Raw genomic sequence first — 20,000 nt, forward strand, 5'->3', positions numbered from 1 at the left:
TTTATTATTGTTGTGTAAATGCACCAAAACATTCACACATGTAGTTTTTATTATTATTGTGTGAATGCACCAAAACATTCCCACATATCGTTTCTATTAATATTGTGTGAATGCACCAAAACATTCACACATAGTTTTTATTATTGTGTGAATGCACCAAAACACTCACACATATGTTTTATTATTATTGTGTGAATGCACCAAAACATTCACACATATAGTTTTTATCATTATTGTGTGAATGCACCAAAGCATTCACACATATACTTTTTTATTATTGTGTGAATGCACCAAAACATTCCCACATAAAGTTTTTATTATTATTGTGTGAATGCACCAAAACATTCACACATATAGTTTTTATTATTATTGTGTGAATGCACCAAAACATTCCCACATATCGTTTTTATTAATATTGTGTGAATGCACCAAAACATTCACACATATAGTTTTTATTATTGTGTGAATGCACCAAAACATTCACACATATAGTTTTTTAATTATTATTGTGTAAATGCACCAAAGCATACACACATATAGTTTGTATTATTGTGTGAATGCACCAAAACATTCACACATATAGTTTTTATTATTATTGTGTGAATGCACCAAAACATTCACACATATAGTTTTTATTAATATTGTGTGAATGCACCAAAACACTCACACATATATGTTTTATTAATATTGTGTTAATGCACCAAAACATTCACACATATAGTTTTTATCATTATTGTGTGAATGCACCAAAACATTCACAAATATACTTTTTTATTATTGTGTGAATGCACCAAAACATTCCCACATATCGTTTTTATTAATATTGTGTGAATGCACCAAAACATTCACACATATAGTTTTTATTAATATTGTGTGAATGCACCAAAACATTCACACATATAGTTTTTATCATTATTTTGTGAATGCACCAAAGCATTCACAAATATACTTTTTTATTATTGTGTGAATGCACCAAAACATTCCCACATATCGTTTTTATTAATATTGTGTGAATGCACCAAAACATTCACACATACAGTTTTTATTATTGTGTGAATGCACCAAAACATTCCCACATATCGTTTCTATTAATATTGTGTGAATGCACCAAAACATTCACACATATAGTTTTTATTATTGTGTGAATGCACCAAAACATTCACACATATAGTTTTTATTAATAGTGTGTGAATGCACCAAAACACTCACACATATATGTTTTATTATTATTGTGTGAATGCACCAAAACATTCACACATATAGTTTTTATCATTATTTTGTGAATGCACCAAAGCATTCACACATATACTTTTTTATTATTGTGTGAATGCACCAAAACATTCACACATATAGTTTGTATTATTATTGTGTGAATGCACCAAAACATTCACAAATATGCTTTTCTACACCAAAATTCATCTATTTCTTCTTCTTCTAGTCCAGATTTTGGCACGCTCTACCTTCCACATTTTTCATCCCATTCAAACCGTATCAACTTCAAAATGTTCAGCCTATTCGGGAATTGCGGGCTTTCCCTTGACAAATTCAAAAAATTCCCAGATATCCCAGAATTCCAGGTTTTCCAGGACATTTTTCCCATTCAATTGAATTGGCTAATTTGCAAACTTCCACCATTTCCACATTTTTCAACCGATTCAAACCATTCCACCTTCAACATATTCCACTCATCCTGGACATTCAAACTGTCATTTTTCCAAGTTCAAAAAAATTCCAGGAATTCCCAGAATTCCATTTTTTTCAAACCTTTTTTTGACCCTTTTTTCTGGCGACTACTCCTTCCACATTTTTCAACCCACTTCAACCGTTCCACCGTCCAAACATTCCTCTTAATCAGGACCAAAAAATGCTTTTCCCGAAATTCCTGGAATTCCATGATACCATTTCTCAATTAAAGATGTTACTGCTTCAACATTTTTCGAACAATTTGTAAAACATCAACCTTTTCAACTCATTCTTTTACCATTTTCCAAAACAATTCCCGCTTTTCCCGAAATTCCCATGAAATTCTCATTGAAATAAATGGGATATTTTTCAATGTTCCACAATTCCCACATTTTTCATCCGTTTCAAACCTTATCAATTTGAAACTGTTCAGCCTATTTGGGAATTGCAGGCTTTCCTTTGACACATTCCAAAAATTCCCAGATTTCCCAGAATTCCAGGTTTTCCAGGACATTTTTCCCATTCAAAATGAATTGGCTATATTTCAAACTTCCACCATTTCCACATTTTTCAACCGATTCAAACCATTCCACCTTCAACATATTCCACTCACCCTGAAAATTCAAACTATTATTTTTCCAAGTTAAACATTTTTTCAGGAATTCCCAGAATTCCCTTTTTTTTTCACCCTTTTTTCTGGCGACTACTCCCTCCACATTTTTCAACCCACTTCAACCGTTCCACCGTCCAAACATTCCGCTTAATCAGGACAAAAAAAAACGGTTTTCCCGAAATTCCTGGAATTCCGTGATACCATTTCTCAATTAAAGATGTTACTGCTTCAACATTTTTCGAACAATTTGTAAAACATCAACCTTTTCAACTCATTCAGAACATTCAAGTCTTTTACCATTTTCCAAAACAATTCCAGCTTTTCCCGAAATTCCCATGAAATTCCCATTGAAATAAATGGGATATTTTTCAATGTTACACAATTCCCACATTTTTCATCTTATTAAAACCGTTCCAACATCAACACATTCCACTCATCCTGGACATTCAAACTAACACTTTCCCAGGTTGAACACATTTCCAGGAATTCCCAGAATTCCATTTTTTTCAAACCTTTTTTTGACCCTTTTTTCTGGCGACTACTACCTCCACATTTTTCAACCCACTTCAACCGTTCCACCGTCCAAACATTCCGCTTAATCAGGACAAAAAAAACGATTTTCCCGAATTTCCTGGAATTCCATGATACCATTTCTCAATTAAAGATGTTACTTCTTCAACATTTTTCGAACGATTTGTAAAACATCAACCTTTTCAACTCATTCAGAACATTCAAGTCTTTTACCATTTTCCAAAACAATTCCAGCTTTTCCCGAAATTCCCATGAAATTCCCATTGAAATAAATGGGATATTTTTTCAATGTTCCACAATTCCCACTTTTTTCATCTTATTCAAACCGTTCCAACATCAACACATTCCACTCATCCTGGACATTCAAACTAACACTTTCCCAGGTTGAAAAATTTCCAGGAATTCCCAGAATTCCATTTTTTTCAAACCTTTTTTCGACCCTTTTTTCTGGCTCATTCAGAACATTCAAGTCTTTAACCATTTTCCAAAAAAATCTTGCTTTTCCCGAAATTTCTATGAAATTCCCATTGAAATAAATGGGACATTTTTAAAAATTCCACAATTCCCACATTTTTCATCCGGTTCAAACTGTTCCAACTCCAAAATATTCTGGCCTGTTCAAAATTGTGCGCTCTCCTTCAACAATTTAAAAACATTCCCAGATTTCCAAGAACATATTCCACATTCCACATTCAGAATGAATTGTCCATTTTTAAAACTTCCACAATTCCCACATTTTTCATCTTATTCAAACCGTTCCAACATCAACACATTCCACTCATCCTGGACATTTAAACTAACACTTTCCCAGGTTGAACAAATTTCCAGGAATTCCCAGAATTAAATTTTTTTCAAACCTTTTTTTGACCCTTTTTTCTGGCTCATTCAGAACATTCAAGTCTTTTACCATTTTCCAAAACAATTCCAGCTTTTCCCGAAATTCCCATGAAATTCCCATTGAAATAAATGGGATATTTTTCAATGTTCCACAATTCCCACATTTTTCATCTTATTCAAACCGTTCCAACATCAACACATTCCACTCATCCTGGACATTCAAACTAACACTTTCCCAGGTTGAAAAATTTCCAGGAATTCCCAGAATTCCATTTTTTTCAAACCTTTTTTTTTTTTACCCTTTTTTCTGGCGACTACTCCCTCCACATTTTTCAACCCACTTCAACCGTTCCACCGTCCAAACATTCCGCTTAATCAGGACAAAAAAACGGTTTTCCCGAAATTCCTGGAATTCCATGATACCATTTCTCAATTAAAGATGTTACTGCTTCAACATTTTTCGAACAATTTGTAAAACATCAACCTTTTCAACTCATTCAGAACATTCAAGTCTTTTACCATTTTCCAAAACAATTCCAGCTTTTCCCGAAATTCCCATGAAATTCCCATTGAAATAAATGGGATATTTTTCAATGTTACACAATTCCCACATTTTTCATCTTATTAAAACCGTTCCAACAACAACACATTCCACTCATCCTGGACATTCAAACTAACACTTTCCCAGGTTGAACACATTTCCAGGAATTCCCAGAATTCCATTTTTTTCAAACCTTTTTTTGACCCTTTTTTCTGGCGACTACTACCTCCACATTTTTCAACCCACTTCAACCGTTCCACCGTCCAAACATTCCGCTTAATCAGGACAAAAAAACGGTTTTCCCGAAATTCCTGGAATTCCATGATACCATTTCTCAATTAAAGATGTTACTGCTTCAACATTTTTCGAACAATTTGTAAAACATCAACCTTTTCAACTCATTCAGAACATTCAAGTCTTTTACCATTTTCCAAAACAATTCCAGCTTTTCCCGAAATTCCCATGAAATTCCCATTGAAATAAATGGGATATTTTTCAATGTTACACAATTCCCACATTTTTCATCTTATTAAAACCGTTCCAACAACAACACATTCCACTCATCCTGGACATTCAAACTAACACTTTCCCAGGTTGAACACATTTCCAGGAATTCCCAGAATTCCATTTTTTTCAAACCTTTTTTTGACCCTTTTTTCTGGCGACTACTACCTCCACATTTTTCAACCCACTTCAACCGTTCCACCGTCCAAACATTCCGCTTAATCAGGACAAAAAAAACGATTTTCCCGAATTTCCTGGAATTCCATGATACCATTTCTCAATTAAAGATGTTACTTCTTCAACATTTTTCGAACGATTTGTAAAACATCAACCTTTTCAACTCATTCAGAACATTCAAGTCTTTTACCATTTTCCAAAACAATTCCAGCTTTTCCCGAAATTCCCATGAAATTCCCATTGAAATAAATGGGATATTTTTTCAATGTTCCACAATTCCCACTTTTTTCATCTTATTCAAACCGTTCCAACATCAACACATTCCACTCATCCTGGACATTCAAACTAACACTTTCCCAGGTTGAAAAATTTCCAGGAATTCCCAGAATTCCATTTTTTTCAAACCTTTTTTCGACCCTTTTTTCTGGCTCATTCAGAACATTCAAGTCTTTAACCATTTTCCAAAAAAATCTTGCTTTTCCCGAAATTTCTATGAAATTCCCATTGAAATAAATGGGACATTTTTAAAAATTCCACAATTCCCACATTTTTCATCCGGTTCAAACTGTTCCAACTCCAAAATATTCTGGCCTGTTCAAAATTGTGCGCTCTCCTTCAACAATTTAAAAACATTCCCAGATTTCCAAGAACATATTCCACATTCAAAATGAATTGTCCATTTTTAAAACTTCCACAATTCCCACATTTTTCATCTTATTCAAACCGTTCCAACATCAACACATTCCACTCATCCTGGACATTTAAACTAACACTTTCCCAGGTTGAACAAATTTCCAGGAATTCCCAGAATTAAATTTTTTTCAAACCTTTTTTTGACCCTTTTTTCTGGCTCATTCAGAACATTCAAGTCTTTTACCATTTTCCAAAACAATTCCAGCTTTTCCCGAAATTCCCATGAAATTCCCATTGAAATAAATGGGATATTTTTCAATGTTCCACAATTCCCACATTTTTCATCTTATTCAAACCGTTCCAACATCAACACATTCCACTCATCCTGGACATTCAAACTAACACTTTCCCAGGTTGAAAAATTTCCAGGAATTCCCAGAATTCCATTTTTTTCAAACCTTTTTTTTTTTTTACCCTTTTTTCTGGCGACTACTCCCTCCACATTTTTCAACCCACTTCAACCGTTCCACCGTCCAAACATTCCGCTTAATCAGGACAAAAAAACGGTTTTCCCGAAATTCCTGGAATTCCATGATACCATTTCTCAATTAAAGATGTTACTGCTTCAACATTTTTCGAACGATTTGTAAAACATCAACCTTTTCAACTCATTCAGAACATTCAAGTCTTTTACCATTTTCCAAAAACATTCCAGCTTTTCCCGAAATTCCCATGAAAGTCCCATTGAAATAAATGGGATATTTTTCAATGTTCCACAATTCCCACATTTTTCATCTTATTCAAACCGTTCCAACATCAACACATTCCACTCATCCTGGACATTCAAACTAACACTTTCCCAGGTTGAACACATTTCCAGGAATTCCCAGAATTCCATTTTTTTCAAACCTTTTTTTTTACCCTTTTTTCTGGCGTCTACTCCCTCCACATTTTTCAACCCACTTCAACCGTTCCACCGTCCAAACATTCCGCTTAATCAGGACAAAAAAACGTTTTTTCCCGAAATTCCATGATACTATTTCTCAATTAAAGATGTTACTGCTTCAACATTTTTCGAACAATTTGTAAAACATCAACCTTTTCAACTCATTCAGAACATTCAAGTCTTTTACCATTTTCCAAAACAATTCCAGCTTTTCCCGAAATTCCCATGAAATTCCCATTAAAATAAATGGGATATTTTTCAATGTTCCACAATTTCCACATTTTTCATCTTATTTAAACTGTTCCAACATCAACACATTCCACTCATCCTGGACATTTAAACTAACACTTTCCCAGGTTGAACACATTTCCAGGAATTCCCAGAATTCCATTTTTTTCAAACCTTTTTTTGACCCTTTTTTCTGGCGACTACTCCCTCCACATTTTTCAACCCACTTCAACCGTTCCACCGTCCAAACATTCCGCTTAATCAGGACAAAAAAAAACGTTTTTCCCGAAATTCCTGGAATTCCATGATACCATTTCTCAATTAAAGATGTTACTGCTTCAACATTTTTCGAACGATTTGTAAAACATCAACCTTTTCAACTCATTCAGAACATTCAAGTCTTTTACCATTTTCCAAAAATATTCCAGCTTTTCCCGAAATTCCCATGAAATTCCCATTGAAATAAATGGGATATTTTTCAATGTTCCACAATTCCCACTTTTTTCATCTTATTCAAACCGTTCCAACATCAACACATTCCACTCATCCTGGACATTCAAACTAACACTTTCCCAGGTTGAACACATTTCCAGGAATTCCCAGAATTCCATTTTTTTCAAACCTTTTTTTGACCCTTTTTTCTGGCTCATTCAGAACATTCAAGTCTTTAACCATTTTCCAAAAAAATCTTGCTTTTCCCGAAATTTCTATGAAATTCCCATTGAAATAAATGGGACATTTTTAAAAATTCCACAATTCCCACATTTTTCATCCGGTTCAAACTGTTCCAACTCCAAAATATTCTGGCCTGTTCAAAATTGTGCGCTCTCCTTCAACAATTTAAAAACATTCCCAGATTTCCAAGAACATATTCCACATTCAAAATGAATTGTCCATTTTTTAAACTTCCACAATTCCCACATTTTTCAACCGATTCAAACCGTTCCAACATCAACACATTCCACTCATCCTGGACATTCAAACTAACACGTTCCCAAGTTCCAAACCAAATTCCGTTTTTCCTGAAAATCATCTAGTCCATTCCACAACACATCTAAGGTTCTGCTGACAAGTCCATCACACCGAGGCGACGAAAAAAAAAAGAAAGAAAAAGAGATTGTGGTGTGAAATGTGTGTTCAGATCGTGACAATGCCCGAGTACCTGGGCCGGCGGTTCGGAGGAGAAAGGATCAGAACCTACCTGGCGGTCCTCTCGCTGCTGCTGTCGGTCTTCACCAAGATATCAGTAGGACACAAACACCCGCCAACGCCCGACACAATGCACCGTTCTTGCACCATGTTGTGTTGTGGTACCAGACGGACCTCTACTCCGGGGCCTTGTTCGTCCAAGTGTGCCTGGGATGGAACCTCTACCTGTCCACGGTCCTCATGCTGGTGGTCACTGCGCTCTACACCATCGCAGGTGTGCACGCTGCATTCAAGTGTCACTTGTAATATAGAAATATCAACATATTATAGCCTGGTTACACAGCTGTTATTTCATATCACATTTCCTAGACTAATGGGGCAGATTAATTGGTATTTATTTTTGATACCTCCCAAGAAATGCTTGGAACACATTGTTGCATGATCAGATCATATTCAATCAACATTCAATCAATGTGATGATGTGGCGGGCCACTTTAAATGATGTGACGGACCACATCAAATTCAATGATTGATCACATAAAATGATGTGGCTGACAGCATAAATTGAGATGGCGGGCCACATCAAATGATGTGGCAGATCACATAAAATGACAAAGCAGGCCACATTATACAAATGATGTGGCGTGCCATGTAAAATGGTGTGGCGGGCCACATATAACAGAGTGGCTGACCACATAAAATGATGTGGTAGACCAACGTTGTGGTGGGCCACTTAAAATTACGTGGTAGACCACATAAAATTAAGTGATGGATCACATAAAATGATGTGGCAGGCCACTTTAAATGACATGGCAGACCACATAAAATGACGTAGTACCAGACTGACCATACACAAAACGTACAATATACAAATGATGTGGCGCGCCGTGTAAAATGGTGTGGCGGGCCACGTAAGATGACGTGGCGGGCCACTTTAAATGGCGTGGCGAGCCATTTTAAACAATGTGGCGGACCAAAAAAAATGAATTGATGGATCGAATAAAATGAGGTGGCAGACCACATAAAATGATGTGGCGGGCCACTTCAAATGATGTGGCGTACCACATTAAAAAAAAGTAATGGATCCCATAAAATGATGTGGCAGACCACATAAAATGATGTGGCGGGCCACTTTAAATGATGTGGCGCACCACATAAAATAAAGTGATGGATCCCATAAAATGACAAAGCAGGCCACATTATATAAATGATGTGGCGGGCCACATATAATGGAGTGGCTGACCACATAAAATGATGTGGTAGACCAAGGTTGTGGTGGACCACATAAAATTAAGTGATGGATCACATAAAATGATGTGGCAGACCACATAAAATGACGTAGTACCAGACTGACCATACACCATACACAAAACGTACAATATACAAATGATGTGGCGCGCCGTGCAAAATGGTGTGGCGGGCCACGTAAGATGATGTGGCGGGCCACGTAAGATGACGTGGCGGGCCACCTTAAATGGCGTGGCGAGCCATTTTAAACAATGTGGCGGACCAAAAAAAATTAATTGATGGATCGAATAAAATGAGGTGGCAGACCACATAAAATGATGTGGCGTACCACATAGAAAAAAGTGATGGATCCCATAAAATGATGTGGCAGACCACATAAAATGATGTGGCGGGCCACTTTAAATGATGTGATGGATCCTATAAAATGACAAAGCAGGCCACATTATATAAATGATGTGGCGTGCCAGGTAAAATGATGTGGCGGGCCACATATAATGGAGTGGCCGACCACATAAAATGATGTGGTAGACCAGCGTTGTGGTGGGCCACTTAAAATGACGTGGTAGACCACATAAAATTAAGTGATGCATCACATAAAATGATGTGGCAGGCCACTTTAAATGACGTAGTACCAGACTGACCATACACAAAACGTACAATATACAAATGATGTGGCGCGCCATGTAAAATGGTGTGGCGGGCCACGTAAGATGACGTGGCGGGCCACCTTAAATGGCGTGGCGAGCCATTTTAAACAATGTGGCGGACCAAAAAAAATTAATTGATGGATCGAATAAAATGAGGTGGCAGACCACATAAAATTATATGGCGGGCCACTTTAAATGACGTGGCGTACCACATAAAAAAAAGTGATGGATCCCATAAAATGATGTGGCAGACCACGTAAAATGATGTGGCGGGCCACATTAAATGACGTGGCGCACCACATAAAATAAAGTGATGGATCCCATAAAATGACAAAGCAGGCCACATTATATAAATGATGTGGCGTGCCTTTTAAAATGATATGGCTGGCCACATATAATGGAGTGGCTGACCACATAAAATGATGTGGTAGACCAACGTTGTGGTGGGCCACTTCAAATGACGTGGTAGACCACATAAAATTAAGTGATGGATCACATAAAATGATGTGGCAGGCCACATTAAATGACGTAGTACCAGACTGACCATACACAAAACGTACAATATACAAATGATTGGGTGCGCCATGTAAAATGGTGTAGCGGGCCAGGTAAGATGACGTGGCGGGCCACCTTAAATGGCGTGGCGAGCCATTTTAAACAATGTGGCGGACCAAAATAAATCAATTGATGGATCCCATAAAATGAGGTGGCAGACCACATAAAATGATGTGGTGTACCACATAAAAAAAAAGTGATGGATCCCATAAAATGATGTGGCAGACCACATAAAATGATGTGGCGGGCCACTTTAAATGATGTGGCGCACCACATAAAATAAAGTGATGGATCCCATAAAATGACAAAGCAGGCCACGTTATATAAATGATGTGGCGTGCCATGTAAAATGATGTGGCGGGCCACATATAATGGCGTGGCTGACCACATAAAATGATGTGGTAGACCAACGTTGTGGTGGGCCACTTAAAATGACGTGGTAGACCACATAAAATGACGTAGTACCAGACTGACCATACACAAAACGTACAATATACAAATGATGTGGCGCGCCATGTAAAATGGTGTAGCGGGCCACATAAGATGACGTGGCGGGCCACTTTAAATGGCGTGGCGAGCCATTTTAAACAATGTGGCGGACCAAAAAAAATTAATTGATGGATCGAATAAAAAGAGGTGGCAGACCACATAAAATGACGTGGCGTACCACATAAAATAAAGTGATGGATCTCATAAAATGATGTGGCAGACCACATAAAATGATGTGGCGGGCCACTTTAAATGATGGATCCCATAAAATGACAAAGCAGGCCGCGTTATATAAATTATGTGGCGTGCCATTTAAAATGATGTGGCTGGCCACATATAATGGAGTGGCTGACCACATAAAATGATGTGGTAGACCACATAAAATTAAGTGATGGATCACATAAAATGATGTGGCAGACCACATAAAATGACATAGTACCAGACTGACCATACACCATACACAAAACGTACAATATACAAATGATGTGGCGCGCCGTGTAAAATGGTGTGGCGAGCCACCTTAAATGGCGTGGCGAGCCATTTTAAACAATGTGGCGGACCAAAAAAAATTAATTGATGGATCACATTAAATGATGTGGCAGACCACATAAAATGATGTGGCGGGCCACATAAAATAAAGTGATGGATCCCATAAAATGATGTGGCAGACCACATAAAAAGAGGTGCCGGACCACTTTAAATGATGTGGCAGACCACATAAAATAAAGTGATGGATCCCATAAAATGATGTGGCAGACCACATAAAATGATGTGGCGTACCACATAAAAAAAAGTGATGGATCCCATAAAATGATGTGGCAGACCACATAAAATGATGTGGCGCACCACATAAAATAAAGTGATGGATCCCATAAAATGACAAAGCAGGCCACATTATATAAATGATGTGGCGTGCCATGTAAAATGATGTGGCGGGCCACATATAATGGAGTGGCTGACCACATAAAAAGACGTGGCGGACCACTTTAAATTATGTAGCGTACCACATAAAATAAAGTGATGGATCTCATAAAATGATGTGGCAGACCACATAAAAAGGCATGGCGGCCCACTTTAAATGATGTGGCGGACCACTTTAAATGATGTGGCGTACCACATAAAACAAAGTGATGGATCCCATAAAATGAAATGGCAGACCACATAGAATGTGGCGGGCCACTTTAAATGATGTGTGGGGCCACATAAAATGGCCCTGAGTGGTGCAATGGTGCCAACTGATTTGAAAAAGATGACCAACACAAAAGAAAGCTGCATACATGACACGTCTTCATTGTTGATAATGTGCTGTACTGGCAGTGTTGCCCTGACCAAGATGGCGGGTCTCCTAAAGTGGTCAGCAGCAATGAACAATGTCCATGAAGACAAATGTAGTGACTCACACAGTTCTTCTTCCCACCACCACACCTGTAGTGTTAGTGTCGCACCAACATGGTGGGGTTCTAAAACACCTCGACTTCCCTCTCAGGTGGCCTGGCGGCCGTCATCTACACGGACACTCTGCAGACCGTGGTGATGATCGTGGGAGCCATCATCCTCACCATCACGGGTGGGTGTGTTCACTTGATGCCAATCTGCAGCGAGAACGGCTGACGTGTGTTTCCCACCGGCAGCTTTCAACAAGATCGGCGGCTACAGCAACTTGGAGCGTGTTTACCGTATGGCCGTGCCCAGCAAGATCATTCCCAACAGCACCTGCCACCTGCCTCGCCAGGACGCCATGCACCTGTTCCGAGACGCCGTCACTGGAGACTTGCCCTGGCCCGGCATGACGTTGGGTCTGACCATCCTGGCCACCTGGTACTGGTGCACTGATCAGGTACGTCTGTTGGGGGGAGGAACATGGATCCACTCTAGACCGAGGAAGACATTGGCTAGAAGTTGGGATACAAGATCGTGGCTTACCAAAACCTTTTCCACAGACTGACCAATCAAATGAGTCCTTTTCACCTTCAAAAGCAGTTCCACATAGAAATGTTTTTCAAAGAAAATGCAATTTCACTTGACATTTTGTGTGAGTGCTGACGAGCCAAAGCCAAACTAAAACAGTTAGCACGCTACGCCAGATAGCGTCAAGTAGCAAAAAATATGAGCAAAATGAGCTACAAAAGCGAGCATGCTAACAGTGCTATGCTAACAATAGCATGCCTATTATTAGAATCAGTGAAATTCCAAACTGCATGACACTGAGGCATATACCTGCTAAATTAGCTGTAAAAATGCTAGCATACTAAAGCTAAAATACTCACTGTAGCATGCGTCAAGTATCAAAGTACATTTCTCTGCCATGGACACCACAAAGATTTGTTAAAAATGCTAGCATGCTAACATGCTAACAATAACAGGTCTACAGTTAATATTAGTGATATTCCAATCTACATGACGCTGAGGGGTATACCTGCTAAATTAGCTAAAATAAAGCTAAAATACTAACTGTAGCATGCGTCAAGTATGAAAATATATTCCTCTGCGACGGACACCACAAATATTTGTTGAAAATGCTAACATGCTATACAATAGCATGTCTACAGTTAGTGAAATACCAAGATATATGACACTGAGGTGTTTACCTGTTAAATTGGCTAAAAAAAACTAGCATGCTAAAGCTAAAATACTAACCGTAGCATGCATCAAGTATCAAAGTACATTCCTCTGCCATGGACACCACAAAGATTTGTTAAAAATGCTGGCATGCTAACATGCTAACAATAGCATGCCTACACAGTTGGAATTAGTGATATTCCAATCTACATGACGCTGAGGGGTATACCTGCTAAATTAGCTAAAATAAAGCTAAAATACTAACTGTAGCATGTGTCAAGTATGAAAATATATTCCTCTGCGATGGACACCACAAAGATTTGTTATGCTAACAATAGCATGTCTACAGTTAATATTAGTGAAATACCAAGATATATGACACTGATAAATTGGCTAAAAAAAGCTAGCATGCTAAAGCTAAAATACTAACCGTAGCATGCGTCAAGTATCAAAGTACATTCCTCTGCCATGGACACTACAAAGATTTGTTAAAAATGCTGGCATGCTAACATGCTAACAATAGCATGCCTACAGTTGGAATTAGTGGTATTCCAATCTACATGACGCTGAGGCGTATACCTGCTAAATCAGCTAAAATAAAGCTAAAATACTAACTGTAGCATGCGTCAAGTATGAAAATATATTCCTCTGCGACGGACACCACAAAGATTTGTTATGCTAACAATAGCATGTCTACAGTTAATATTAGTGAAATACCAAGATATATGACACTGATAAATTGGCTAAAAAAAGCTAGCATGCTAAAGCTAAAATACTAACCGTAGCATGCGTCAAGTATCAAAGTACATTCCTCTGCCATGGACACCACAAAGATTTGTTAAAAATGCTGGCATGCTAACATGCTAACAATAGCATGCCTACAGTTGGAATTAGTGATATTCCAATCTACATGACGCTGAGGCGTATACCTGCTAAATCAGCTAAAATAAAGCTAAAATACTAACTGTAGCATGCGTCAAGTATGAAAATATATTCCTCTGCGATGGACACCACAAAGACTTGTTATGCTAACAATAGCATGTCTACAGTTAATATTAGTGAAATACCAAGATATATGACACTGATAAATTGGCTAAAAAAAGCTAGCATGCTAAAGCTAAAATACTAACCGTAGCATGCATAAAGTATCAAAGTACATTCCTCTGCCATGGACACTACAAAGATTTGTTAAAAATGCTGGCATGCTAACATGCTAACAATAGCATGCCTACACAGTTGGAATTAGTGATATTCCAATCTACATGACGCTGAGGGGTATACCTGCTAAATCAGCTAAAATAAAGCTAAAATACTAACTGTAGCATGCGTCAAGTATGAAAATATATTCCTCTGCGATGGACACCACAAAGATTTGTTATGCTAACATGCTAACAATAGCATGTCTACAGTTAATATTAATGAAATACCAAGATATATGACACTGAGGTGTTTACCTGATAAATTGACTAAAAAAAGCTAGCATGCTAAAGCTAAAATACTAACCGTAGCATGCATCAAGTATCAAAGTACATTCCTCTGCCATGGACACTACAAAGATTTGTTAAAAATGCTGGCATGCTAACATGCTAACAATAGCATGCCTACAGTTGGAATTAGTGATATTCCAATCTAGATGACGCTGAGGCGTATACCTGCTAAATTAGCTAAAATAAAGCTAAAATACTAACTGTAGCATGCGTCAAGTATGAAAATATATTCCTCTGCGATGGACACCACAAAGATTTGTTGAAAATGCTAACATGCTATACAATAGCATGTCTACAGTTAATATTAGTGAAATACCAAGATAAATGACATTGAGGTGTTTACCTGATAAATTGGCTAAAAAAAGCTAGCATGCTAAAGCTAAAATACTAACCGTAGCATGCGTCAAGTATCAAAGTACATTCCTCTGCCATGGACACCACAAAGATTTGTTAAAAATGCTAGCATGCTAACATGCTAACAATAGCAGGTCTACAGTTAATATTAGTGACATTCCAATCTACATGACGCTGAGGCGTATACCTGCTAAATTAGCTAAAATAAAGCTAAAATACTAACTGTAGCATGCGTCAAGTATGAAAATATATTCCTCTGCGATGGACACCACAAAGATTTGTTATTCTAACATGCTAATAAATAGCATGTCTACAGTTAATATTAGTGAAATACCAAGATATATGACACTGAGGTGTTTACCTGATAAATTGGCTAAAAAAAGCTAGCATGCTAAAGCTAAAATACTAACCGTAGCATGCGTCAAGTATCAAAGTACATTCCTCTGCCATGGACACCACAAAGATTTCTTAAAAATGCTAGCATGCTAACATGCTAACAATAGCATGCCTACAGTTGGAATTAGTGATATTCCAATCTACAAGACGCTAAATTAGCTAAAATAAAGCTAAAATACTAACTGTAGCATGCGTCAAGTATGAAAATATTTTCCTCTGCGATGGACACCACAAAGACTTGTTATGCTAACATGCTAACAATAGCATGTCTACAGTTAATATTAGTGAAATACCAAGATATATGACACTGATAAATTGGCTAAAAAAAGCTAGCATGCTAAAGCTAAAATACTAACCGTAGCATGCATCAAGTATCAAAGTACATTCCTCTGCCATGGACACCACAAAGATTTGTTAAAAATGCTGGCATGCTAACATGCTAACAATAGCATGCCTACAGTTGGAATTAGTGGTAATCCAATCTACATGACGCTGAGGGGTATACCTGCTAAATTAGCTAAAATAAAGCTAAAATACTAACTGTAGCATGCGTCAAGTATGAAAATATATTCCTCTGCGATGGACACCACAAAGATTTGTTGAAAATGCTAACATGCTATACAATAGCATGTCTACAGTTAATATTAGTGAAATACCAAGATATATGACACTGAGGTGTTTACCTGATAAATTGGCTAAAAAAAGCTAGCATGCTAAAGCTAAAATACTAACCGTAGCATGCATCAAGTATCAAAGTACATTCCTCTGCCATGGACACCACAAAGATTTGTTAAAAATGCTGGCATGCTAACATGCTAACAATAGCATGCCTACAGTTGGAATTAGTGATATTCCAATCTACAAGACACTAAATTAGCTAAAATAAAGCTAAAATACTAACTGTAGCATGCGTCAAGTATGAAAATATATTCCTCTGTGATGGACACCACAAAGATTTGTTATGCTAACATGCTAACAATAGCATGTCTACAGTTAATGTTTGTGAAATACCAAGATATATGACACTGCTAGCAAGATAACGTTAGCATACTAACATCAATTACCAAAATATGGCACTGGTGTATAACTATATAAAAAATAAATCTAGCCTACTAGCTTTAGCGTGCTAACAGGTAACATTCGTCGAGTAACAACATATTTGATGCTGAGGTGTATACCTGATAAATTAGCTAAACAAAAGCTAGCATGCTAATGTTAGCATGCTAAAATACTAACTGTAACATGCTTTAAGTACCAAAATATATTACTTTGCGATGTACGCCTCAAAGATATGTAAAAAAAAAAAAAAAAAAAAAAAAATGCTAGCAAGATAACGTTAGCATACTTACATCAATTACCAAAATATGGCACTGGTGTATAACTATATAAAAAATAAATCTAGCCTACTAGCTTTAGCATGCTAACAGGTAACATTCGTCGAGTAACAACATATTTGACGCTGAGGTGTATACCTGATAAATTAGCTAAACAAAAGCTAGCATGCTAATGTTAGCATGCTAAAATACTAACTGTAACATGCTTTAAGTACCAAAATATATTACTTTGCGATGTACGCCTCAAAGATATGTAAAAAAAAAAAAAAATGCTAGCAAGATAACGTTAGCATACTTACATCAATTACCAAAATATGGCACTGGTGTATAACTATATATATATATATATATATATAAAAAAAATCTAGCCTACTAGCTTTAGCATGCTAACAGGTAACATTCGTCGAGTAACAACATATTTGATGCTGAGGTGTATACCTGATAAATTAGCTAAACAAAAGCTAGCATGCTAATGTTAGCATGCTAAAATACTAACTGTAACATGCTTTAAGTACCAAAATATATTACTTTGCGATGTACGCCTCAAAGATATGTAAAAAAAAAAAAAAAAAAATGCTAGCAAGATAACGTTAGCATACTTACATCAATTACCAAAATATGGCACTGGTGTATAAATATATAAAAAATAAATCTAGCCTACTAGCTTTAGCATGCTAACAGGTAACATTCGTCGAGTAACAACATATTTGATGCTGAGGTGTATACCTGATAAACTAGCTAAACAAAAGCTAGCATGCTAATGTTAGCATGCTAAAATACTAACTGTAACATGCTTTAAGTACCAAAATATATTACTTTGCGATGTACGCCTCAAAGATATGTAAAAATTTTTTTTTTTTAAATGCTAGCAAGATAACGTTAGCATACTTACATCAATTACCAAAATATGGCACTGGTGTATAACTATATATATATATATATATATATAAAAAAATCTAGCCTACTAGCTTTAGCATGCTAACAGGTAACATTCGTCGAGTAACAACATATTTGGTGCTGAGGTGTATACCTGATAAATTAGCGAAACAAAAGCTAGCATGCTAATGTTAGCATGCTAAAATACTAACTGTAACATGCTTTAAGTACCAAAATATATTACTTTGCGATGTACGCCTCAAAGATATGTAAAAAAAAAATAAAAAATGCTAGCAAGATAACGTTAGCATACTTACATCAATTACCAAAATATGGCACTGGTGTATAACTATATATAAAAAAAAATAAAAAAAATCGAGCCTACTAGCTTTAGCATGCTAACAGGTAACATTCGTCGAGTAACAACATATTTGATGCTGAGGTGTATACCTGATAAATTAGCTAAACAAAAGCTAGCATGCTAATGTTAGCATGCTAAAATACTAACTGTAACATGCTTTAAGTACCAAAATATATTACTTTGCGATGTACGCCTCAAAGATATGTAAAAAAATAAAATAAATGCTAGCAAGATAACGTTAGCATACTTACATCAATTACCAAAATATGGCACTGGTGTATAACTATATATATATATATATATATATATAAAAAAATCTAGCCTACTAGCTTTAGCATGCTAACAGGTAACATTCGTCGAGTAACAACATATTTGGTGCTGAGGTGTATACCTGATAAATTAGCGAAACAAAAGCTAGCATGCTAATGTTAGCATGCTAAAATACTAACTGTAACATGCTTTAAGTACCAAAATATATTACTTTGCGATGTACGCCTCAAAGATATGTAAAAAAAAAATAAAAAATGCTAGCAAGATAACGTTAGCATACTTACATCAATTACCAAAATATGGCACTGGTGTATAACTATATATAAAAAAAAATAAAAAAAATCGAGCCTACTAGCTTTAGCATGCTAACAGGTAACATTCGTCGAGTAACAACATATTTGATGCTGAGGTGTATACCTGATAAATTAGCTAAACAAAAGCTAGCATGCTAATGTTAGCATGCTAAAATACTAACTGTAACATGCTTTAAGTACCAAAATATATTACTTTGCGATGTACGCCTCAAAGATATGTAAAAAAATAAAATAAATGCTAGCAAGATAACGTTAGCATACTTACATCAATTACCAAAATATGGCACTGGTGTATAACTATATATATATACATAAAAAAAACAAAACAATCTAGCCTACTAGCTTTAGCATGCTAACAGGTAACATTCGTCGAGTAACAACATATTTGATGCTGAGGTGTATACCTGATAAATTAGCTAAACAAAAGCTAGCATGCTAATGTTAGCATGCTAAAATACTAACTGTAACATGCTTTAAGTACCAAAATATATTACTTTGCTATGTACGCCTCAAAGATATGTAAAAAAAAAAAAAATGCTAGCAAGATAACGTTAGCATACTTACATCAATTACCAAAATATGGCACTGGTGTATAACTATATATATATATTAAAAAAATAAATAAATCGAGCCTACTAGCTTTAGCATGCTAACAGGTAACATTCGTCGAGTAACAACATATTTGATGCTGAGGTGTATACCTGATAAATTAGCTAAACAAAAGCTAGCATGCATTAGCATGCTAAAATACTAACTGTAACATGCTTTAAGTACCAAAATATATTACTTTGCGATGTACGCCTCAAAGATATGTAAAAAAAAAATAAAAATAAAAAAATGCTAGCAAGATAACGTTAGCATACTTACATCAATTACCAAAATATGGCACTGGTGTATAAATATATACAAAATAAATCTAGCCTACTAGCTTTAGCATGCTAACAGGTAACATTCGTCGAGTAACAACATATTTGACGCTGAGGTGTATACCTGATAAATTAGCTAAACAAAAGCTAGCATGCTAATGTTAGCATGCTAAAATACTAACTGTAACATGCTTTAAGTACCAAAATATATTACTTTGCTATGTACGCCTCAAAGATATGTAAAAAAAAAAAAAAAAAATGCTAGCAAGATAACGTTAGCATACTTACATCAATTACCAAAATATGGCACTGGTGTATAACTATATATATATAAAAAAATAAAAATAAATCGAGCCTACTAGCTTTAGCATGCTAACAGGTAACATTCGTCGAGTAACAACA

The 20,000-nt window shown here is 36.4% G+C and overlaps 1 protein-coding gene across 2 annotated transcripts in view; it reads right to left on the bottom strand.

Annotated features, from left to right (window-relative positions):
* Positions 1 to 12,006: 12,006 nt before the first annotated feature.
* Positions 12,007 to 20,000, bottom strand: part of fam83gb (family with sequence similarity 83 member Gb) — a 118,050-nt gene continuing 110,056 nt past the window's right edge. Inside the window, exon 6 of one of the 2 annotated variants that reach the window (XM_061923049.2) lies at positions 12,007 to 12,652. In XM_061923049.2, the coding sequence (XP_061779033.2) occupies positions 12,343 to 12,652 (310 nt within the window). In that variant the 3' untranslated portion in view covers positions 12,007 to 12,342. The remainder of the gene's footprint in view (positions 12,653 to 20,000) is intronic. The other variant, XM_072916344.1, reaches the window with a different exon arrangement.

This window comes from Nerophis lumbriciformis, linkage group LG27 (assembly GCF_033978685.3).
Source record: "Nerophis lumbriciformis linkage group LG27, RoL_Nlum_v2.1, whole genome shotgun sequence".
Lineage (NCBI taxonomy): Eukaryota > Metazoa > Chordata > Actinopteri > Syngnathiformes > Syngnathidae > Nerophis > Nerophis lumbriciformis.